This window comes from Toxorhynchites rutilus, chromosome 3 (assembly GCF_029784135.1).
Source record: "Toxorhynchites rutilus septentrionalis strain SRP chromosome 3, ASM2978413v1, whole genome shotgun sequence".
In the NCBI taxonomy this organism is placed as follows: domain Eukaryota; kingdom Metazoa; phylum Arthropoda; class Insecta; order Diptera; family Culicidae; genus Toxorhynchites; species Toxorhynchites rutilus.
Window position 1 is genome coordinate 253,977,234 of NC_073746.1, and position 24,921 is coordinate 254,002,154.

The window sequence follows — 24,921 nt, forward strand, 5'->3', positions numbered from 1 at the left end:
ATAATACAGAAAAAAAAATCCCGGGATACAACTGGAATGAGTCAAGCTCGATTTCCTAAGTATATGCTTGACAGCTAACCGGTATTCCCCAATTGGCCCGGATCAGTTCCAGAGTAATGTCTTAGTTCATCTCCTTGAAAACATCTGTAACGCTATTTTCGATGTGCCACTGTTTAGTGGAATTTAAAAACGGGTCATATAATCGACCCCGTCCTGTATACCGAAAAGTTTTGCGGTTTCCCGGATCGAAAATATTTGCTCCACACTCCATACTAAGGCATCTAACATACCCTTATACAACTCCTTCAATGAGAAATTTAATCGTCAACTTTTGACCGTCCGAATTTAAAATCATTTTCTGAACGTACTTTTTATTCCGGACATTGCTTTGTGAAATTCACATTGGTTTTTGTTTTTTTTTATTTTTTTTGGCTTTTTTTTTAACAGCTAGGTACCATGTTTGACACTAAACTAAATTAACTATCAGTCACATCAATTCAACATGCAAAAAATGTCATGGTTTTGGCATAATATTGAATGTAATGAAAAAGTGTTCGGATAAAAAAGCGTCCGGATTCAGAAGAATCACTGTATGCGAGATTTGTTCATCCAACTTATAAACGTTTCTCGTGAAAACTTATTTATAACGATTCTCATGACGATTACATTCTTACATTTCGTATGGTATAATTCCAGATAACTCTCACGAAAGAGGTACCAAATACAGCAACATGAAACCATTTCGAAACATCTATATGGCAACACAAACCGCTATAACGACGTCACATTCGGTGAAACTTGTTATCAAGTTTCTCGAAGTTTGATAATCTTCATTTAAACTGTAATGGCATGTGGTCGCGCCCAAAGTATTACACTGTACTTCTCTTTACTTTTGAACCGCTGGATGTCATCCGTACCGTTGTCTGCACGTTAAGATGGAAGTTTGTCGTCGCAATTTAATTGCTGCAATTTTCTGCGATTCAAAACAGTTTGGGCTGTGTTTAAGCCGAGAGGCCATTTCCGATACCCCGTTTTCCTAGAACTTGTGACACACACACGCACCGCCACATGAACGTGACACGTATTAGGGAACAGCCTTTCACCTTCATTCGGGACGAGCGCATGTTTGTACAATCCCATCTAACGCCTCCTCCGCTTGCTAAAAGTTATCTCGTTGTCTCTGGCAAATCATTTTGCAAGTTTCCCAGTTGTTTCCGTGGAAATTGTTCAATCTTGTGGTGGCAATTGATGATTCGGTTCTGAGTGGTTCATTCTGTGCGTTAACGAGCCGCAACGAAAACGATGACAACCTCTCATCAAGTGGGTTGTTTCCCTTCATTTCATTCGTTCGAAATAGTCTTCTGTTATTGGCATAATTGAGACATAGTTTTAAATGAATTGATTTATTCCTGGTTGAGAAGAGCCTATAGAAATTTCGTTTAAGTTCAGTGAAGCAGTGCTTCCTGCACAATGCAAGTAATGGCTACTTCTTTGCCTTTCCTTGTTTGCGACAGGCGCCCGAATCTAATTAACTTAGTTACCAGTAGCAAATTTTCAACTTCCACGTCGTCTGTATAAAATACGGAAGGAATTAACGGAAATCTCCATCGCGCCTCCACCCAAGGCCATCTGGCGACGTAAAGTTCGACCTAAAATAAGTTGTTCTACATCGGGAATGTTTGTTTTCCACAAGTTAAGGCTTGTTTATGAGTTTCCCGCTTTACCTTTCTGTCGACAGGAGCAATAAACGAACTGCAACGACTGATTTGTTGCGGGGCTCGGGAAAGGCGGGGAAGCTTTGTGCCACTTTCATTAAGATGCTGACGGATGAAGAACTTCGAGCGCAGCGTGAGCCTTCGGATGTGTACAGTGGGAGCAAATTGTTGGGATGAATTTTGAGCTTCGGCAAGAAAACTACACATTTACGACACACTGCAGAGGGGTAAAATAGGAGATAAATAATCAAAGAGGCAGTAGTTGTCTTTACGTTGTCATCTGGCCTTTCTGCCTTCGTGAAGTCTACCAAGATTTGCATAATCAGTGGATTTGCCGGGAATCAAAGTTGAGTTAATTTATATTATACATATCTGCGTGGGATGACTATTCTTGAGATATTCTATTACTTCGTTCACCGAATCTTTTTCGATAACGTCGATCGTTATTGCCCATTGCCGTGTAAATGATTCTATAACATTCATCCGAATGGAACGTTAAAACGGAACGTACTCTTCACTCGAAAATAACCAAGTTTCGGTTATTAGAAGGAATTCGTACACAAACTGGAATTTTGTGAACATGAAATTACAAAGTAGTGGAAAATTTTAATTATTTAATTTTAATTACCTATTACCTGTACCAAGTGCGAGCATTACCAACCGTTTATCTCAAAATAACCAAATTTCAACATGTGACCTACATTTAACTTTTATCGATTGATTGATACTCAAGCCTAGGTTTTTTAGTATGTTGATCACCGTGTCGGTTTTTTGCCTGGCCTGCGCCGATTTCCTCGGGCCGACATTGGACTTCTCGTTTGATGTGGGCTAGAGGTGGAGCAGTATATCTGTATTGGCAAGCAAAATATCGTGTCGTAATTATTTGCCTTCAATATAGAATGTATATGGAAGAAACAAAACAATCTTCAAAGTACTCACGGTTGCATGATAATTTGAGCCGAAATGCTCATGAAATCGTTCAACTGTTTTTTTTTAACAGATGACAATTGTATTGTGGCTTATTTCGATTATTTATGTAGTAAAAATGTCCAGAGAGCAGTCGTATACCGTACTGAATCATATTTCGGACGCTTAATGCATATGATGCAGAAAACAGGTCTATACTTTATGCACAGGTATTATTTGGTTGATGTTTTCATAAATTAGTTCAAAATGCTTTTAAGCTCTCTACTTTGGTACCTATTTGATTGAAAACATAAAAAAAATCGAATAAAGTGCTTTTCAAATGAAGCGAATAAAATCAAACTTCGAACACTAAATCAGACAGATTCAGACAGATTGAATTCAAATTTCGGACACTTTATTTTGTGATTTTTTGAACGGAAATTACAATAATTTGACTATATTTTATAGTCAACTGCGAAACACTTACCAAGCAATCACAGTAAACTGTAACGATGATGAGAACTGATGGAACACGGGAGAAATTTAAATATTGATGAACGAATTCTACGTGCTCACGCTGAGCAATTGTCAAACAAAAACGATAGTGAGTAGTGTTGATAGATTTTTGCCGATTATGTTGTAATTCAAATGTAGTTCTCATTTTTTTTTTATCTGTATTATAGTGATTTTCAACTCATTTGGCTGGTTCGTCACTTTTACTTCCATTTTTGGAAGAATGTCGGGAGTGAGAATTGAACTCGTGACCTTCAGCGTGAGAGGCATGGATGTTACCACTACGCCAGATCGCCTCCTAGTTCTCATATGAAATGATAGTGAAACCAAGGGATTACTCTAAAGAAGCAATTGTGATATTATTTTTATAGTTATATCATCAGAGAATTAAGCATTTCAAGATATTAGATCAAAGTGTCCGAAATATGATTCAGAACGGTACTAAGATCTCGAAAGTAGTAACATTTTTGGTGATTTTTTTTATTAATTGACGATTATTTTCTCACAGCATACACACCAACAATGAGAGCCTTCAAAGCATCAACGTCGTAACGTTTTAACGAAACGAAAGTTCGAAAGTTCGTTTGTTTCTATGAACGTGGGGGAGTGAAAATGTCTGTCTGTCTGATTCTTATGGACTCGGAAACTACTGAACCAATCAACATAAAAATTGGTGTGTAGCGGTTGTTGGGGCCGGGGAAGGTTTTCGTGATAGTTTAAGACCCCTCACCCCTCTTTAAGGGGGGCCTGCCATACAAATGAAACACAAATTTCTGCATTACTCGGGAATTAATCAAGCAAATGAAACGAAATTTGGCATATGGAGGTTTAAGGGTGCAATGATTCCATGGTTAGACACTCCACCCCCCCCCCCCTAAGGGGGGGCTGCCATACGAATGAAACATAAATTTCTGCTTTATTCGAGAATTATTCAAGCAAATGAAACCTCTCTCCCTTCTCTGCCATACAAATGATGCATACATTTCGGCATAATTCAAGAACTAATCAAGAAAACTGAACCAAATTTGGCATGTGGAGGTTTTAGGGGGCAAGAAACATTTCTAAGGTGGTTCAACACTCCTACCATAATTCGAGAACTAATCAAGCAAATGGAACCAAATTAGACATATAAAGGTTTTAGGATGCAATAAATGTTTCTATGATGGTAAGACTCTCCACCCCGCTCTCTAAGAGAGGCTGCCATACAAATGAAACACAAATTTCAAATTTCTTTCTGGAAAAAGGGAAAATTCGTTTCGAAATTAAATTCTCATATATTCTACAATTACATAGTGACAAGGGCTGTTAGTCCATTTGATGTTTGCGTTAGCGAAATTGATCTTTGTTCAAAACTGGAAATGGAAATGGATCTCCTTCTATCTATACAGAAAAAAGGATCGCCGAATGTGTGAGCAGAACTCGAGGAAGGAATTTAACCATTCAGGGCTGTCTTTATTCTATCATATTTTCTGTATAAAACATTTATTCCATGTAACGAAGAAACATGTTATTTGCAAGTGGTTGAAAAATCTTGAATGAGAATTGTGCCTGAAAATAATTTGATATTATAATGATGAGTTTTGTTAGAAATACTAGGAATTTTATAGTAAAAGTTAAATTCAACGGGGTCGATTAAAAGATTAATCTAGAACAGTTCTGCAATTGGACCCATGAACTTGCTCATAGTAAGAAAACGTGGATGTTTGAAGGTATTGATAACAAAACACATATTTTGGGCGGGACGAAGTTTGCCGGTTGTTTTCATGGCTTTGGACTAGAAGACGCTATATCTTTTTATATTTTTTCTTGAAAGCTGAGGATTTTTTACATAATATTAGGCTGTCAAAAAAGTCCTGCGGCATTTTTTTTGAATTTTCATTTGTTCATAAAATTAGTTATAATCATCTGTTTTAAGTTAAATATGCGCCGTTTTGTTCGATGACTTGTTCCCAACGAGATGCCAACTTCATAATACCCCTGTTATAGAAGCTCGCTTCCTTATTGGCAAATAACTCGGATAGCCAATTTTCACAGGCCTCTTTTGTGGCTAACTTCTGACTACCTAGCTCGTTCGCCATGGACAAAAACAGGTGGTAGTCACATGGTGCAAGGTCCGGACTATACGGCGGATGCAAAAGAACCTCCCATCCGAGCTCCCGGAGCTTCTGGCGCGTCACCAAAGAAGTGTGTGGCCTGGCGTTGTCCTGATGGAAGACAATGCGGCCTCTGTTTATCAAAGATGGCCTCTTCTTCATGAGTGCTACCTTCAAGCGGTCCAGTTGTTGGCAGTACAGGTCCGAAATGAGCGTTTGGCCATAGGGAAGCAGCTCATAATAGATTATTCCTTGACAATCCCACCAAACACACAGCAGAACCTTCCTGGCCGTTAATGAGGGCTTGGCCACCGTCTGAGCCGCTTCAGCGGCCTTCGACCACGACCGTTTGCGCTTCACGTTGTCGTAAGTGACCCACTTTTCATCGCCAGTCACCATCCGCTTCAGAAACGGGTCGATTTTGTTGCGATTCAGCAGCGATTCACATGCTTCGATACGGTCAAAGATGTTTTTTTGCGTCAACGTGTGTGGCACCCATACATCGAGCTTCTTTGTGAATCCAAGCTTCTTCAAATGGTTAATAACGGTTTGATGACTTATCCCCAGCTCTTGGCCGATGCTACGGCTGCTACTATGCCGGTCTTTCTCGGCTAATTCAGCGATTTTGTCGCAATTTTCGACGACAGGCCTTCCGGAGCGTGGCGCATCTTCGACGACCTCTACACCAGAACGAAAACGTTGAAACAATCGTTGTGCGGTGGAAATAGAAACTGTATCGGGTCCGTAAACTGCACAAATTTTATTGGCAGCTTGAGATGCATTTTTGCCTTTGTCATAGTAGTACTGTAAAATATGTCGGATTTTCTCTTTATTTTGCTCCATATTTGCGACACTATAACTCACGAACGACTTAACCAAACAAAACAAGTCAAGGACTATGTTATAGCGCGCAATGAACCCGCCCAACGCGCCGGAGCTTCGCCCAATAGAGAAATATTGGGCGATTATGAAGCAGGCCCTCCGGAAGAACCCAAAAGTTGTCAAATCGGAGGCGGACTTCAAGAAAAAATGGATTTCTGTTCCTGTTTCTGTACTGTCTAGAATTTTCAAAAGGATCGGTCTACTGGGCGAATTTCTACAGCGTTTTTCCCGTGATGCAATTTGATGTGACACACCCTTTAGAACTACGCGCTTACAACGACACCTCGCGGAAATACCGCAGGACTTTTTTGACAGCCTAATATATCAGAGATGCTATTTTTTTGTGCTATGTAAAAAATCCTCAGCTTTCAAGGAAAAATATTAAAAAAAACATTGCCCTCATGTCAAAGCCATGAAAACAACAAAAAACAAATACAAATACAACCAAACAAAATTGTGTGAAGTTCTCTTCAGCGCTTTCTCATTCATGTCTGTAGATTATACACGATGGAATGCAAAAAGCACACAACAAAAACCCCCCAAACAAAATACAACCAATATTTACGAGAACAAAGTTCATTGTTCAGTATTTTTTAACCAAACGGCTAGCTCATTGGCTTCAATTTGATATGTCGATTATCTAAATCGGTTCAGTAATTCAAAAATTATGAATTTTGAAAAAAGTAATTTTTGCGAAAAAGTTGAACAAAAAGGATTTTTCGGACCACCCTAAAATGAAAATGCTCTACCTAACAAAAAAATAAAAAAAATACGGGTCATATATTTTGCAATAAAAAACAAAACTACAGAGTAACCTCGATATAACGTACATTTTAGTTTAAAAACTGTACGTTGTATCGATTTGTACGTTATATCAAAGCAAAATAAAGAACTCAAACCGAAATTAAATTCATCTACCACTACAACGATATCATCTCCAGAGCAAACAAACAGTTCGGCTTCGTTTTAAAGGTTACCGATGGATTCAAGGACCCGCTTTGCTTGAAATCTCTCTACTGTGCGCTGGTTCGTTCCATCCTGGAATTTGCTTCTGTCGTATGGTGCCCTTTCCCCGGCATTTGGAAAGCGCGCATTGGATCTGTCCAAAGAAAGTTCGTGCGTCTTGCTTTGAGGAATCTTCCGTGGCGGAACCCAAGGGAATTGTCGCCTTACGAGGAACGCTGTAACTTGCTGGGAATTGATACTCTGTTGTTGCAAAACTACTGAGGAGTGAGATTGATTCTCCTTCCTTGTTAGCTAACCTCAATATGTATGCTCCAGAACGCACCCTACGTCACCGTGGTTTCCTAAGGCTCGATTTCCGGAACAGTGTGTATTATGGTCAGGATGATCCTTTGGAATTCATGTCTGGTACCTTTAATAAGATTTTTCACCTCTTTGATTTTAACCCCGCAGGCACAGCGCTTCGAAGTAGATTTAAAGAATATTTTAGAAGAAGTTGACAATCGCAATGTATGTTCAGTGGAATCCGTTTATAATGACATCGAAAGGAGGTCATAATAAGCGGACGTCGTACAAAGCGTTTCGCAAAAAAACCGTTTTTATGTAAATAAGTACTTCTGCAGGTAAAGAAGTAATAATAATCGACTTTTTTTACAAAGAATTTCATATTAAAACTAAACTTCGTTGTGTAATTACGAAATAATAAGCGGTAGGTCAATATAAGCGGAGTCATAATAAACGGATTCTACTGTATTACAATTTGATGGAATTAATAAATAAATAAATAAGAAAAAAAAGAACTCAGAAACGTAGCTTTTATTACTTCATTGTGTTGCTGTTTGAGTGAGGTCAATCAATAAATTCAACTAGGGGGCGAAACCAACTTTTCTCATGATGTTTCCCTTCGTACAGTTGATTAAAGTTTGATTCATTTAGAATCACAAAACAGTTGTATTTTGGGATTGGTTAAATATACAAAACAAGCTTTAGTATCAAAATACAGATAATTCATTGTTCTTTCAGAAAAAAAAATATTCAAAAAAATATTGCTTTGGACTTTGAAAATATGTACGTTATATCGAGGTAAAATGTACGATATATCGAGGGTTCGTTATAACCAGGGTACGTCATGTCGAAGTTTCCCTGTACCACTTTTCATGGAAATCTGAGAACCACTATATCGGTTTGGCATGGAATGGTTGTATATGGGTATCGGGTGAATGGTATTCGAGAAAGTGCTATAAAACCGTGAAAATATTTGTTATTGTAATTGAATGCCGCTAAAGAAAACATTCTCAGAATGGAAAGATTCATTTCGCGAATGGCAGTATGAATGTGTATGTACGTGTATGACTCATATTTTACCTCATAACTCACTTTGGTTAACTCTGTTCTTAAATCCTGTAATGATGATGATGATCAAGATGATGATGATGATATTAAAAATAAGATAGTTTCGGTTCACTACTCAGTCCCTTGAGCGATATGGCGGATTAAAAAAAACCTTATTCTCTTCTTCATTTATGACATCCATATCGGTTGACCAATAATAAACACTCACATGTCGCAATCCAATGCACTGAAAACTGAAATTTTCTGCGTACCAATGCACAAAATACTCCAATCGGCGAACTGGACAGGAGTAGCACATCAACTGCAGCAGCGGCTTTCGCAATCGCTACCTCAGCTTCCAGTAACCCTAGAGACGAGCCCCCCGACGTGGAAGCTAGGAACCGGAAGGAATCTGTTGTGAGCTCACCGGCTACGATGCGCGTTCTGAACGTGCTGAGGCACTGGGTGTCCAAGCACTTCCAGGACTTTGAACAGGACGCAGCTCTGCGCTCACAGACGATATCCTTTCTGGACGACATTACCTGCAGTCCAAACCTGTTGCCCACTGAGCATAAAGCTGCATCCCAGCTGTTACGACTCTTGTGCCGCGACGATATAGACAGTGGCAAGAAAATTCTGGACGCGCTGCTGACGCCACCACAGGTAACCTCTCAATCCAACCACGATCAAATGTTTTTAGATCGGCCAAGAAAACAATCGGAAGTGAAGCATGTTTGCTGTAGTAACTAAATTCTCCTGAATTGACTTGTGTGCATCAATAATTTAGATATATTTTTATATTTATATTAATATTTATATTCCTATGCTTCCCAATAGACGCCAGTTAAGGAAACCCTCGAATCACTGTCGGCACTGGAAATCGCAGAACAAATGACTTACCTGGATCACCAAATCTTTCAGGCCATTCGAAGCGAGTAAGTTGTTTTCCTCTTATGTTGTACTATATTACCAGGAAATGAACGGTTGGAAAACCAAACACACATCGTCTGTCTCAATATAAACCAGAATTGCTTTTTACATATGGTACCGATAAAATTTAGAAGCTGGTGATTATTTGATGGGGTAGGATGTTTCCATAGGGGATATTCTAGTCTGGAAATTCGAAAAAATCGAAAAAAAGCTTTCTTAATATTTCTGAAGTTTTGATATTCAACAATATGTCCATGGAAGGATTTTGCGAAATTCTGGTTATTTACCGAGTTATAGCCGTTTTAGTGACTCAGTATCAGCGTTTTTCTCGAAACTACTTTTTCTAAACTGGCGTACACGATTGTTTGTGAAAATTGAAAAAAGTCAATACGGGATTTTTGACGTAGGATTACGTCTTTCGGGAACATATTGGGGAACAAATTGAAAATTGAAAATCGAGCACATCGTGAAAATTGTCCAATTTCAAAACCTTATTGCTCAGTCATTTCATGATGGATTGATGAATTTTTTTGCTTTTTTCGGTACTCCATAACAATTTTATATATTGAAGAAAATAATATATGTAATAAAACTAACTATCAAATAATTGAAAAATCTCAACCCTTATCCTTACGGAAATACCCACTTCTGATTGGTCAAAATTGACGACACATGCAGCGGGTCCCTAACAGAGAAATCAAAACTGGGCTGTCTAGGGGAAATCGGCATTGCAAATACAAGAAAGTAGGGGGACTTTTGCTCCCACCGAAATGTGTTCCCTAACAGGGGGACTTTTGCTCCCACCTTTTGACGTCTGAAGCAAGCTGCCGGGGGAAATCGGCATTGCAAATATGTGCAAGTCGTGGAATTTTTCTATTGCAAGTTAGATGAGTGATACGTTTAATTCTAGCAAAAAAATATTTGGAACTTTAATGTTGGGTGCTTCGTGAGATTTCATTTCAATGACCGATCGTGTATCGTCAAAAATATTATTAAAATTGTGTTAAAAATGACTTGATATATGAGTGATTAATTTCAATTTTCATAAATAAAAACCAAGGTGTGTTCCCGCTCTATAACGAGTCGTTCAGCTTAAGCTGTCTGTTTTGTTGTGTTCATTTTCACCCAAGGAAAGTTCATGCGGCGAGAATAGTAGCAAAAGTGGAGAAATATTTGAAAAAGTGATTTCCCATATGTCCTCCATATAGTATTAGGTGTTGTTAGTCCAATAAAAATTCGCATTGGGTTTAATAAACACTCAGAAAGTAAAAATTATCGTTACATTACCTTTTCCATTTCAAATATGTTTTCGCTATATTAAAGTAACATGTTTTTACTTATTAGAAAAATTGATGATTGTGTTCGGTATTGGTAATTTTCTTATATTTCATTGATGTTTCTTTTTCTTTATTTCATTCTTTATTTTATATTTATTTATTTATTTCATTCATACATCGTCTAGTGTCGAAGAGGCTAAATTGTCGAAAATAATAATAATAAAAAATGTAAGTTTCTTATCTTTATAGATAGAGGTAAACATAGTTCAACAATATTGTTGTCCCAGTTATTTGAGATATCTTTGTCAAACAAAGTTTTTTTTATATCTCTTGAAATAACCAATATAGCGCCTTTTTTCCGAGATGCGTTAGGGTCATCATGAAAAAAAAAGGTTTTTATACTCTAGCTTAGATATTTCAAATTCTACATACAAACTGTCTTCGAAAGACTTTTTGAGCTTTCTAATACAAACGTTTTGCGATGCAGTACATGTCAGTATCTCAACTTCACTCAAAGTTATTGATATTTCTTCCCAAAAAATACTCTCTCTTCAATTGCTTGTAATTTTTTCTGGGGCAAACATAAACAAAGTTTATTGGCTGCATTTGAAAGAACATAGTTCACTCTACATGATGTGTTATTTAGAAAACTATGTTATTTTTCGTGTTTGAGTAAATCAAATTTGAAATCATGAGTTTTTGGATAAAAAACCATCAATAACTTTGAGTAGGATTAAGACAAGTCATGCATCGCAAAATGTTGTAAAAAGCTGGCTCTAAAAGTCGTATAAAGACACTTTTGATGTAGAATTTGAAATATAGAAGTTAGAGCAAAAAAACCCGCTTTTTCATGGTCACTCTAATGCAACTTAGGAAAAAAAGCGCTAAATCGATTATATTAAAAGATACAAAAAAGCTTTGTTCTACAAAGCTATTTAAAATAATTGGGGCTAGCAATATTGTCGAGCTATGTTTCCTCTATCTATAAAGATAAGAAAGTTAGATTTTTCATTTCATCGACAGTTTTGGTCACCCTACTTTTCCTGACGAGGAATGTGAAAAAATTCATTATAGGCAATTTGCCTTTCAAAAAGTGTGCCTTCTGAAGCGCCCACCTTAGCTAGCGAGTCCGCTTTCTCATTCCCCGGAATCGAGCAATGAGAGGGAACCCATGCTAAGGTAATCTTGAATAATTTTTCGACCAAAACACTCAATAGATGTCTTATTCTTGTTAGGAAATAAGATGAGCGTTTATCAACTTTCATTGAGCGGATTGCCTCTATTGAGCTGAGACTGTCTGAAAAAATAAAATAATGGTCGATGGGCAGTGTTTCAATGATCCCTAGAGCATAGTATATCGCACCCATTTCTGCGACATACACGGAACAAGGATCTTTGAGTTTGAAAGAGGCACTGTAATTTTCATTGAAGATGCCGAAGGCAGTGGACCCGTTTATGTATGAACCGTCAGTAAAGAACATTTTATCAGATCCAACTTTCCCATATTTTTCCGAAAATATCGACGGAATAACATTGGAGCGTAGGTGATCTGGTATTCCATGGATTTTTTGTCGCATGGACAGATAAAAAATGACAGAGGAATTGCAAAAGTATGGGAAGCAAACTTGGTTGGAGATGCCTGGTGAAGGGTGCACGTCGTGGGTAAGGTACTCATGGTATAAAGACATAAAACTTGACTGAGGAGTCAGTTGTAGTAAATTTTCGAAGTTATCAATCACCAATGGATTCATGATCTTGCAACGGATGAGAAATCTGTAGGATAATTCTGTGAACCGAAGAGTAAGCGGGGGTACTCCTGCTAAAACTTCGAGACTCATCGTATGTGTCGAATGCAAACACCCCATGGCTATACGCAAGCAACGATATTGTATTGTCTCCAGCTTGAGAATATGAATCCTGGCAGCTGATCGGAAGCAAAAACTGCCATATTCTAACACTGACAATATCGTTGTTTTGTACAACTGAATGAGGTCTCCTGGATGGGCACCCCACCATGTTCCGGTTATTGTTTGGAGAAAATTTATTCTTTGTATACCCTACTTTTGATAACATAAAAATGAACGCTCAATCATATGTAACAACATTGTCGAAGACAGTTTTTGTCTAAAGAATAAATATCAGCCACAAAGTTGTTTTTTTTAACTAAATTGCATTAGGGTAACCATGAACAAAACGTTTTTTTTTATTCTAACTTTGATATTTCCAATTGTACATCAAAACTGTCTTCGTACGAGTTTTAGAGCTTATCAATACCAATATTTTGCGATGCAGAATTTGTCAATATCTTAATCCTGCTCAAAGTTATTGATGGCGTTTCACCCAAAAACTCATGATTTCAATTTTAATTTACTCAAAAACAAACATATCTTCGAAAAACACATATTATATAGAGTGAAATTTGTTCTTTCTAATTCCGTCAACAAACTTTTTTTATGTTTGCCCCAGAAAGAATGGCAATCAATTGAAGAGAGTGTATTTTTTTGAAGAAATATCAATAACTTTGAGTGAAGTTGAGATAAAGACAAGTTCTGCATTGCAAAATGTTTGTATTAGTATGTTCTAAAAATCTTTCGAGGACAGTTTGTATGTCGAATTTGAAATATAAAAGATAGAGTATAAAAACCGTTTTTTTCATGGTGACCCTAACGCAACATAGAAAAAAGGCGCTGTGTTGGTTATTTTAAGAGATAGAAAAAAACATTGTTCCACAAAGATATCTCAAATAACTGGGACTACAACATTGTTGAACTATATTTACCTCTCTCTATAAAGATAAGAAAGTTATATTTTTTATTTCATCGAAAATTTTGGTCACCATATTTTTGATAACATAAAAGTGAGCGCTCTATCATATGTAACAACTTTGTCGAAGACAGTTTTTGTCTAGAGAATAATCGTTGAGCTCTAAATGCTAATTTCCACTTAAATGCATCTCCTGGACCATTGTTCACTGGTGGAGTGAACAAACAATACCCAACAACCAAACAAAATTGTCCTTTTCAGGGCCACCAAATCATTATCGGAGAGTTCAACGATGTAATTCTTCAAACATATCCAAAATCAACAGATAGCCTAACGGAATCCTACGTCAACTATGCGGTCGTGTCTCGGACACAACCCTCCTGTGACTTTTTATTTCATCGACAATTTAGGTCACCCTATTTTTGATAACATAAAAATGAGCGCTCTATCATATGTACCAACTTTGTCGAAGACGGTTTTTGTCTAGAGAATAACCGTCGAGCTCTAAATGCTAATTTCCACTTAAATGCATCTCCTAGACCATTGTGCAGTGTTTACCGAGTGATGATGATAGAAATATGGTAAACAGTCGTTGGGTGGAGCGTATCAGATAGAAGATGCCGAAGTGGAGTGAGATATGATGAAAACCGCTCTCTTCGACCCTAGACGAGATACATTCTGTGTTATGTATGAATGAAATAAAGAAAAAAAACTCATCAATGAAATATAAGAAAATTACCAATACCGAACACAATTATCAATTTTTCTAATAAGTAAATACATGTTACTTTAATATAGGAAATGGAAAAGGTAATGTAACGATAATTTTTACTTTCTGAGTGTTTATTAAACCCAATGCAAATTTTAATTGGACTAACAACACCTAATACTATATGTAGGACATATGGGAAATCACTTTTACAAATATTTCTCCACTTTTGCTACTATTCTCGCCGCATGAACTTTCCTTGGGTGAAAATGAACACAACAAAACAGACAGCTTAAGCTGAACGACTCGTTCTCGAGCGGAAACACACCTTGGTTTTTATTTATGAAAATTGAAATTAATCGTTTCATATATCAAGTCATTTTTGACACAACTGCTAACATATACAATTTTACAATTACACTTGTGCTATATTTTTGACGATACACGATCGGTCATTGGAATGAAATCTCACGAAGCAACCAACATTAAAGGTCCAAATATTTTTTTTGCTAGAATTAAACGTATCACTCATCTAACTTGCAATAGAAAAATTCCCCGACTTGCACATATTTGCAATGCCGATTTCCCCCGGCAGCTTGCTTCAGACGTCAAAAGGTGGGAGCAAAAGTCCCTCCTACTTTCATGTATTTGCAATGTCGATTTCCCCAAGGCAGCTTGGTTTTGATGTCTCTGATAGGGAACACATTTCGGTAGGAACAAAAGTCCCCCCTACTATCATGTATTTGCAATGCCGATTTCCCCCAGACAGCTAGGTTTTGATTTCTCTGTTAGGGACCCGCCGCATGTGTCGTCAATTTTGACCAATCAGAAGTGGGTATTTCCGTTAGGATAAGGGTTGAGATTTTTCAATTATTTGATAGTTAGTTTCATGACATATATTATTTTCTTCAATATAAAAAAAAATGTGTTGGAGTACCGAAATCGATTGACGCAAAAAATTCATCAATCCATCATGAAATGACTGAGCAATAAGGTTTTGAAATTGGGCAATTTTCACGATGTGCTTGATTTTCGATTTTCAATTTGTTCCCCAATATGTTCCCGAAAGACGTAATCCTACGTCAAAAGTCGATTACCGTTATTGGTGTTGGATTATTAAAAATTTATACTCTGTTTTGAAGTTGCTGAATTAGATGACCTGAATGAAGTTGGAGAAAACATATATAGTTTAACTGTCGGTCTGTGACACCGTGCGCGAGTATACGGGTTATTAATTTGCGCGCAAGTACAGGAAGGCTAAAGGGGACAAAACGTCATTTTGCAACAAATCACGAAAACGATTATTTCTTTTGTAGACAGCCTACTTTGGTATGAGTTGTGGCAGAGCCTGTACCACCAGTCTTAAAACCTTCGTTCACGTGTACACACGTATATTTTGAAAATCTATTTCTTAATTTTTCTCTCAACTGCAGAGAATTTCTCGGGCAGGCGTGGATGAAAATCGACAAGAAGGCGCTATCAGAGCATATAATTCTTATGACTAAACGGTTCAACGATGGCTCACGGTTGGTGTGTTCGGAAATAGTTTCGAGGTGGGTAGTGGATAGTTTGCGTCCAACCAAGCGGTTTAAGAATAATTGAACAATGATTTTTCATCCCGCAGGAGCAACATGACGGCGCGGGTAGCTGCCATCGAGAAGTGGACTGCTGTGGCAGATATTTGTCGGTGTATGCACAACTTTAATGGAGTTCTGCAAATCTGTGCCGCATTCACCAATGCGGCTGTGTTTCGACTGAAGAAAACCTGGGACAAAGTACCGAGAACTGTAAGTATCGATATATGTACCACTAGAAGTACTAGTAAGCTTCTACTAAGTAATTTGACAATGCGAAAGAGTGTATTGTGGTTAGCTGCTGACGTCCTCACTTTTATAAAGTCGGACCATATGGGAATTATAAACAAAGTTGGGTTCGTACCGGTTCGTAACTTCCCAAAGATTGAACATATCCATGTATATGAAATCTCGGCCAGCATGTGGGTCCGTTCCAGATTATAATTGTTTTTTGCTCTGTCCATTTTGAACCATCTCAAACAAGCAGAAGCGATATTAGAATCGACCAGCAGCTGCTTTTCGGCAGAAAACTTTCTTCCGCTTGGACTGGTCAGTTTTTGGCCCACCGAACAACATCCAACGGTGTGTGAAAATAAATACTGAGCATTAGCAGAATGATACATGTTTCGGGCAAATGGCCGCTTGTGAAAGAAAATTCCAAAGCTACTGCTGCTGCTGCACAAAGCCCTCGGCTGTTCTCGAAAGAGTCAGAAGCAGAACATAAAACAAAAATGATGAATTTGCACTTTCGGGATCTAGTGTATATTGGTCGACCGGAACGTGTAAACCCGATATGCAATCTTAGTTCCGTTCCTACAATAGGAAAGGAAGTTGTGGATGCTTGCTGCGGAAACTGACCTTTGGAATGAGGCCAACAAATTTACTCGGCGTGTTTTTGCAAGTGTGGAAATAATTGAGAAACTATTGGGCAATGTTGCATCGGAGCAAAAGTTGGGGAAAGCTTCATTCGGAAAGGGTAGTAGATTAGTGTTCTAGTGGATTTGGTGTGTATGGTATCGAGTTTGCCCTACCCTACTGCCTTGGCCAAAAAGTTCTACGTGATTTGGCATTGCTGTGACGAAATACAATTTTATTTAGAAAATATAAGTATTCGACAAGTAATTGAATAGATTATTCTGTATTTTTGTGAAAAATGTATAAACTTCAAATTGGTAATTTATACATTTTTTTACATTTGACTGTTTAGTGTGCGACAAAAAACAACTTCACATGATCGACCTGGTATCCAGCAAATTAAAATGTTTGTACTTATGGCCATTTTTGTACTGATTTCATTTCTTTTTCCACAAACGTATGCAAACTCAAAACACTCATCAGGTTCCCGGGATTCCGGGATTGAATTTTAGCCCGTTAATGACCAAGTTGTTAAAATTATTTTTTTAACAAACATGTTCGCGAACGACAACGCGAAAAAGGAACAAGTATCCCTATTCCCAATTTTCAATGTTCATCCCTATCATTATTCCTATCCAATTCACTCCCTTAGAGATGCAATGTGTGATGCAAGACACGAACACAAACTACATATCCGGACATACAAAAGGCAGCCGAACCCATACGAACAAAGATTAAACAGCATACGAATCGATCCATAGCCAAAACCATTAATTTTGCATTCCCAATCTAACCTTTACCCGAGTAAGATCGTGCAATAAATCCATGTGTGTTAAAAAGTATTCCTATGTTCCAAAGTGTTAATTTTCCTGTGCCACATCCAATGGTCTTCCTGAAGTGCGATATTCCGTGTATTTCTGTGTATAATCCTGAGCTATCATCTATACATTTTTGTTCCTGTAGGAGGTTCAATTCATTGTTTTTTTTCTTACATCACAATGTGTGATCTTTTATCTAACTAATACTGTTGCATTAGCAACTGGACAGACAGAAAAGACAATATCCGGTTTCGTAACTCGTATATTTACAACAGAAATGAGTTATAAAATCCCTTCGGGGAGAAACACAAAATGAGGAAACATTTAGTAATTATAAATTCACAGTTCTCGTCTAGCATCAGGAGAATAATTTTTGTTTGCATAATAACATAATTTGGGATATATCAGAAAATTCTTTTCAAATACAAAAATGTTAGCACTCACGTTTAGTTTTCTCTACTGATGTACTAGTCACAAAATAGTGATCCGTGCTATCTTCGTACTGCTTCAGAGTAATTGTTACATATTTACAGATCAGTATGTTTTTAATTATGGACAATTGTGTGCATGTAATATATGTCATTTTAAAGAAAATCGACACGGTTTCTGACGACTTTAAACTAGATTTAAGTAGAAGGAAATTTTAATTTATAGAATAAAGACAATTTTATATATCTAACTTTTAAGTTAGATTCAAATGGAATAGTAAACTCAACGCATAAGCTATCTCAATAAACAATCCTATTCACTTAATCAATCAATTTTTGTAACTGGTACTGTTTGTTCTGTATACCCATAAACAAAACAGGTTGGCAATTAATAGTCCAGGGTGGCATCTGGGAGCTTCTAAACATACCCTTAGAAAAATCCTGTACTAAATACATTTGGTAATGCAAAATTAGTAGAATGTACAAATTTTTTGTACATATTGTCAACAAACCCGCATCCCTACCAGAGATTAGTATATTTTACTCGATAACATTAGTAAGCTTGGATATTGTCATATCTGAAAACTGGTGAGAAAAGCGCGTATTAACCATTTTCATTGTTCCCATAAGGCAATACGGAGGTATAATAAGGATATAATTCTGATACGTGCATTTTCGGCGAGAAAATGTAGCTGATATTGGGCTTCCGAATCATGGTTCTGCTTGACATATGTGTTTATTAGTACGGTCGAAAATGACTATAGATTGGTAGTATTTACCAAAAAATTCGTTATATTTACTAATTATTTCTCTCAGTGTAAACTTTAACGGTGTATTGTGAGGTGCGTCGCATCCAGTAGGTTTGTGACAAATACTGTAAAAAAGTTTACATATTTTGAATTTTCAAAGTTTTTGTTTTTTGTTAGGTTATGTGACGTTATGTACTTTCCGCACATAGTTGCTTTAAACTGAATTTATTACCCAATAAAGTTATATAAAACTGAATGAAATTGATAGTAAGTGGTAGCTAATAGATTAAGCTATTATTTGATGCCAAAACCTCACCATACGATTGCTTTCCAGAGCCATGATAAATTATCAATGTTGCTGTTCGATTTTTCGAACGCTTAGTACAAAATGGGTTAAAAATATTTATAGAGTTGAGGAAAAAGAAATGTCGTATTTCTGATCGAAATTTGACGCTTTGTTTAACATACTTAAAATTACCCTATTTAAATATGCGCCGTTTTGTTCGCAAACTTGTTTCCATTTAGAAGGCAACTTCATTATCCCCCCCTTATTTGCAAAAAACTCAGACAGCCAGTTTTCGCAAGCTTCTTTTGAGGCCAACTTAGTATCACGAAGAGCGTTTTGCATGGACCAGAAGAGATGATGATCACTTGGATCCAGGTCTGGACTATACGGTGGGTGCAATAGGACATCCCATCCGAGCTCCCGTAGCTCCTGGCGAGTCATCAAAGATGTGTGAGGCCGAGCGTTGTCCTGGTTCGTTGTTCGTATTGATCATTTCTGGCCGCTTCTGGTCAAAGCTGTTCGCAGTAGAGAACCGAGTCAAGCTGCTCACAGTAGAGAACCGAGTTGAGGATCTGGCCATAGTTGAGTAGCTCATAGTGGATGATTCCCTTCCAATCCCACCAAACACACAGCAAAACCTTCCTGGCTATCAATCCGGGCTTGGCGATGGTTTGGGCCGGCTCACCGCGCTTCGACCACGACTTTTTTCGCTTTAGGTTGTCGTACGTGATCCACTTTTCATCACCAGTCACCATCTTTTTCAAAAATGGGTCAAGTTCGTTCCGTTTCAGCAGTGCATCGCAGGCGTTGATTCGGTCTAAAAGATTTTTTTGCGTCACCTCGTGTGGCACCCATACATCCAGCCATCTTCTGCAAATGATTCCAAACGGTTTTATGGTCTATACCCAGTTCCTGGCCAATCGAGCGAGTGCTCACATGCCGGTCTACTTGGATGATTTCAACGATTTTATCGGTTTCCACGACGATTGGCCTACCAGTACGGGGTGTATCTTCGACAGCCACTACACCAGAACGAAATCGATCAAACCATCGCTGTGCTGTGCGAATCGTTACAGTATCGGGACCATAAACTACACGAATTTTTTCGGCAGCCTTCGTTGCAGTTTTACCTCGCAGTTAGTAAAAACGTAAAATATGGCGAATTTCTAGTTTGGTTGACTCCATCTTTGACACGCTATAACTTGAGACTGCAAAGGACAATCACAACACTGTTAAAACGACACTTGTAGCACAGATTGTCATCTTTAAATAGCCGTAACCCGATGCGATAAGTACAACACAAGATATGTTTAAGTATTGCCATATATTGACAATATACGACATTTCTTTTTCCCCAACCCAATATTATGAACGCATCATTTCTCATTTTTAATTTATATTTATGAACATACGGTTAGAGAGAGGAGACGAACAAACAATCTATCGCAATTAATAAAACGTTATTTTTCATTAGATAAACAATTGAATAACTGTAAAATGTTAAGTGTTATCTAAACGCCCTAACTGCCTTTGATTGGTCCAATTTACGGTTTCCCCAACACAGCCATCAAAACCAATCAGCCTTGGGGAAATCGGCATTGCAAACACGTGAAAGTAAGGGGACTTTTGTTCTCACCGAAATTGGCATTGAAAATTGGGGAAATTGGCATTGAAAATTAAGTGTTTTTTGTTCCGACTGAAATGTGTTCCCCCAGAGCAGACTTCAACACCAAGGTGTATGGGGAAATTGGCATTACAAATTCATGCAGATCGGGGGTATTTTTGTTCCGACTGAAATGTGTTCCCCTAACACAGATTTTAAACCCAAGAAGCGGGAATCGACTTTGCAAATAAATCCAAACTGCGAGTTTTTTGTACTTTAGTACTGTGCTGACAGGAATATGTTTCCCTAACACGGTCTTCTAAACTTAGGAACCTGGGAAAATCGTGCAGACACTAGAGGCAAATGAACTTTCAAGTTTAAAGCCTCGATAGTATAAAAAGTAGAAGTTGAAGTTGTTGATTCATGCAAGCCGAGAAAACCCGCATGTTTTTCTTGCACTGCGAAAAGTGTTTTACGAAAGCGGGTACGAACACAACGCTTTGATTCGGTCATTCAAGATTGCATTGAAGGATATGCCCTCATATCTTCTGCTCATGGAATTTCTACGCATACCATTTGATGATTAGGCAAAATGTTGATAACCATTTGCTGCGATAACGCCTAGTGATTAAACAATATGCGTTCGACGTACATGGCAAAATCGAAACAGAGTGCCTGAAGTTCATCAAATCAAATCAAATTCATCAAAAATCCGCGGTTCGAGAAGTACGTACACTTGAGAGATGCAAACTTCAAAGGGAAAGGTAAAATAAAATAATCGTTTGATAGAATTATTCTGATTAAATCTAGAATTATTCTGATTAAATTTTCGATTGAATGAAACAGCTCCCGAATTCAATTGAAGTAAATATATTTGCTTTGTGAGTAATTTTTGAGAAATTCTTCCGTTCACGTATTTTGCCCTAGGCATCATACCAAACATAAAAGGACTGTTATTAAATTTACTTGTTACGAAGAAAATAATCTATCACAATGCATGAATTGACCTTATATGGCATTTGTGCAATCTTTTTACTCATAAAGCAAATATATTTACTTCAATTGAATTTGGGAGCTGTTTCATTCAATCGAAAATTTAATCAATACAAACAAATGATTGCTTAGCTAAGGTTCCACGTCAACCTTGCGGTTATATCATAGATATAACCCCCCCCCCATTTTTTCCTAGAGATTTACTACAGTACCAGTTTTCACGAAAAACAGATAGCCACTATATCGGCTTGGCTTGGAATGGCTGTATATCGATATGCGCCATATCCTGTATGCTCATACTATACAAATTCTGCCGTCGGATTTGGAAGATAACTTCTTTTTTTCAACATGTAGTCCGATGAATGAATGAAAGAAACAAAATATTAGTTTTGCAATTTATTGTCGTAACGGTACTTCTGGGACCGATATAGTTTCTCCTAAATGCTTCCATGTTTTTTCTACTTCGTTTCAGATTAAATCGACAATCACAAAACTGCAGGCTGTGGTGTGTTCCGACGGTAGGTTTCGTGTGATGCGAGAGACGCTGCATCGCTGCGATCCACCCTGCATTCCGTACCTGGGCATGTATCTCACAGACCTTTCCTTCATCGAGGAAGGCACACCAGACTTTACACCGGAACATTTGTTGAATTTTTCCAAAATGCGAATGGTGAGTAAGAAACGAAAAATCGATGTCAGATTTATGGAGATTGATTTCGTACCACTCGGTTCTAATGGTGCAACATTGTGTGAGAACGAGTCCCATGAAGATAATTCACCTCGTTCTATAAGCGGTGTTGTCCTGTTTCAAAAGCACTCCCACTCTGCACACACTATACGAGCCTGAAACCGCCTCTTTTTTGTCTGCTTTCTTCCGAACCCAGATTGCACATGTGATACGCGAAATTCGCCATTTCCAACAGACACCGTACAAAATCGTTCACATACCGAAAGTTACATCCTACCTCCTGGATACATCGTTGCTGCTGGACGACGACGAAATGTACCGAAAATCATTGCTGATCGAGCCGCGAAGTTCGCGCCTCAGTGCGCCAAACACGGCCAATGTTTGAGTAATAAAAAAGTGTTATAAATATTCCATCCGTGACTACCGAAGTGATGAACTGGAACCAGAACACAGTGAAGCTCTCGAATGTGTCCCTCTGTGTGATTTATATTATAAGAATGAGAATAGTGCACGACCGGAATTGAGTGGCCAGTGATTTGTACTCCTCTCCTTTTAATCCACGGATCCGTCTAAGGTGAGTATCGTAAAATTATCTATGTTTATTGATGACCAAATTGTACTGCTGATTGTATGGATTGCTCCAAGTTTTTCAAAATCGTGTTTTTCATTAAAATTTGGTGTAGAAACCGTTAATTTTTCATACTGCATTTTCAAGAAACGATTATAAGTAGAAAATATCTATTAGGTACTAATGAGTGTGATTATTGATAATAGAATAAAATTCGATGTAATTTCGAAATAATTATTCGTATTGAGTGAATGCTCACGAATGCTTCAAGATAAACATAGTAAATAGAATCAGTCACTGCGAGGCTCAAAGTCAGGCTCTGCTAATAGCAAAGCTTACGAAGCGTACGCTATGAAAGCATTTTCATCGTTATCCACAGCCTGACATCCGAGATGAATGTTTGTCGGATTCAGTCACTTTCTCCCACACTCGACATGCGACGGGTCATCGTCAGACGATTGATTAAATCAAATACGACATGCGCTCATTTGTTCTTCAAAGTACCCCCAATCACCGATTCACCGTAAACAGCTCGTCAAATAAATCTGCACTCGTTGGGGCATCACGACAGCGAGTTGGCCATTGCCACCGGTTTGTTGCCGGTGCCAACTTCTATGAACCATTAGCATTGGCCTTTAGTGCAGCTCCGTTTGAACAAGAGCACATTCATCGGAACGTCCCAAACCGTGAAATGGGATGTTTGCTCGAGGGCATCAACATCAACTTAATCAGGCATGCTCGGATGCTCATTGACATGTGAGCGAAACGGGCGGCATACGAACGAGCCCACAGCTATCCAGTAGTTTCCGTCTGATGCCACGCTTGCACAGATCTCCAACGGATTAGAAGTTCCGAAAATCTATGGCTGTTCTCGGACGTCTCGCTCAGTAGCGCTTGGATGCTCCACAGCTCAATGTCTGTCCACAGTGTAACGGACTCTCGAAGCGTTTGAAATAAATCATTCTCTGAAGCAAACGATGGTCGCAAAGTATACCGAGAAATGTAATAGGGAAGGTATCTATGGTTACATCTCTATCTGACAGTTGTGGTTTCCGGCAAATGATAACAGCAGTTAACACGAAATTTGAATTCCGAGTTTTATGGTAAACTTTAATTTTAATTCGTGTTTAATTCGTGTTTATTCCGTTATTCCGTTGTTTGACCTCGATGAGCGAAAATGCCCAAAACACACTGATTGACACTTAGCAATCAAATCGCACCATACAAGCTCAGGTGCACTATTAATGAGGCCATTCAATTTTCTACAGTAACAGTGTTGTAACCCTTATTGAATTCTCCAACTTACCTGATTGAACTGGGTTGAGCATATCTACGCCAAATGGCGGATCGGCCGAATTTGAGAGACTCTGATTTGAAGGGTACGTTACACATCCGTTTACCTTAGGATACAGAGTATTTTCCTCGAGTGGAAAAATTGTCGTGACTCAAGAGGGTATATGCCTTTTAACTTGAGCTTAAAATGAAATATTATAGTTCAGAAGCTATTTGTTGCATAGAAAAATTAATTGAAAACGAGTGGTAGAGGACTAATAAGGCTTTGTGGAAAAATATGCACTGAGAGAAAAAAAATCATTTTCTGGAAAATAAAATTTGAAATAACACAGGAACCTTCCCCTTGTTCTTCATGTTTGAACCGCGAAAACATAAACTAATAGCCAAAATTTTGATCACATTTTCAGAATGGAAAAAAAACTTTTCAAGGTTAACTTTAAGGAGTTATTCCAGTGTAGAGGAACGAATTTCGGACGATTTTACGAGCTCTGAACAAATACAACATTTTTACTATCCATTATCTATTATCTATCTTCTATCTATCTACAGTCAAAGCTCTCTATAACGACAATCTTTATAGCGATAAATCTCTCTATAACGACATGCCCAAAGGTCCCTTCAAAATCGCATAAAAATTATTTTTTTTTGTTGCGATATTTCTCTATAACGACCTTTCCCTATGACGACTCTATTTACTAAAACATAATATTCTTTATTGCGACAATTCTCAATTTCATTCCACCCGTGTGTGTGTGTTTTTTTTTTTTTTTTTTTTTTTTTTTAAGAGGTGAGGAACGCTCTACCAGCCTTACCTGGGAAGGGTTAACCCAGACGTCGAGTGGGGATCGCACCCACAAAAACCAAGCCCTCTACTCGTTGCCTTATTCCCCCTGGGACCACATCTAGGCGACTACTTCAGGGGGCGGCTGTGCTCATGCACTTCTCGAGTTTTCAACGCTAACTAGCGTTGTCCTTCCCTTTTT

The 24,921-nt window shown here is 38.0% G+C and overlaps 1 protein-coding gene across 12 annotated transcripts in view; it reads left to right on the forward strand.

Moving 5' to 3' along the window:
• Window positions 1–24,921, forward strand: part of LOC129780236 (ras-specific guanine nucleotide-releasing factor 2-like) — a 536,608-nt gene that overhangs the window by 156,838 nt on the left and 354,849 nt on the right. For all 12 annotated transcript variants that reach the window (XM_055788276.1, XM_055788280.1, XM_055788278.1 and 9 more), the window contains 6 exons: window positions 8,713–9,067; window positions 9,242–9,339; window positions 15,517–15,636; window positions 15,708–15,870; window positions 21,862–22,059; window positions 22,274–22,651. In XM_055788276.1, coding sequence (XP_055644251.1) covers window positions 8,713–9,067; window positions 9,242–9,339; window positions 15,517–15,636; window positions 15,708–15,870; window positions 21,862–22,059; window positions 22,274–22,462 — 1,123 coding nt within the window. In that variant the 3' untranslated portion in view covers window positions 22,463–22,651. The remainder of the gene's footprint in view (window positions 1–8,712; window positions 9,068–9,241; window positions 9,340–15,516; window positions 15,637–15,707; window positions 15,871–21,861; window positions 22,060–22,273; window positions 22,652–24,921) is intronic.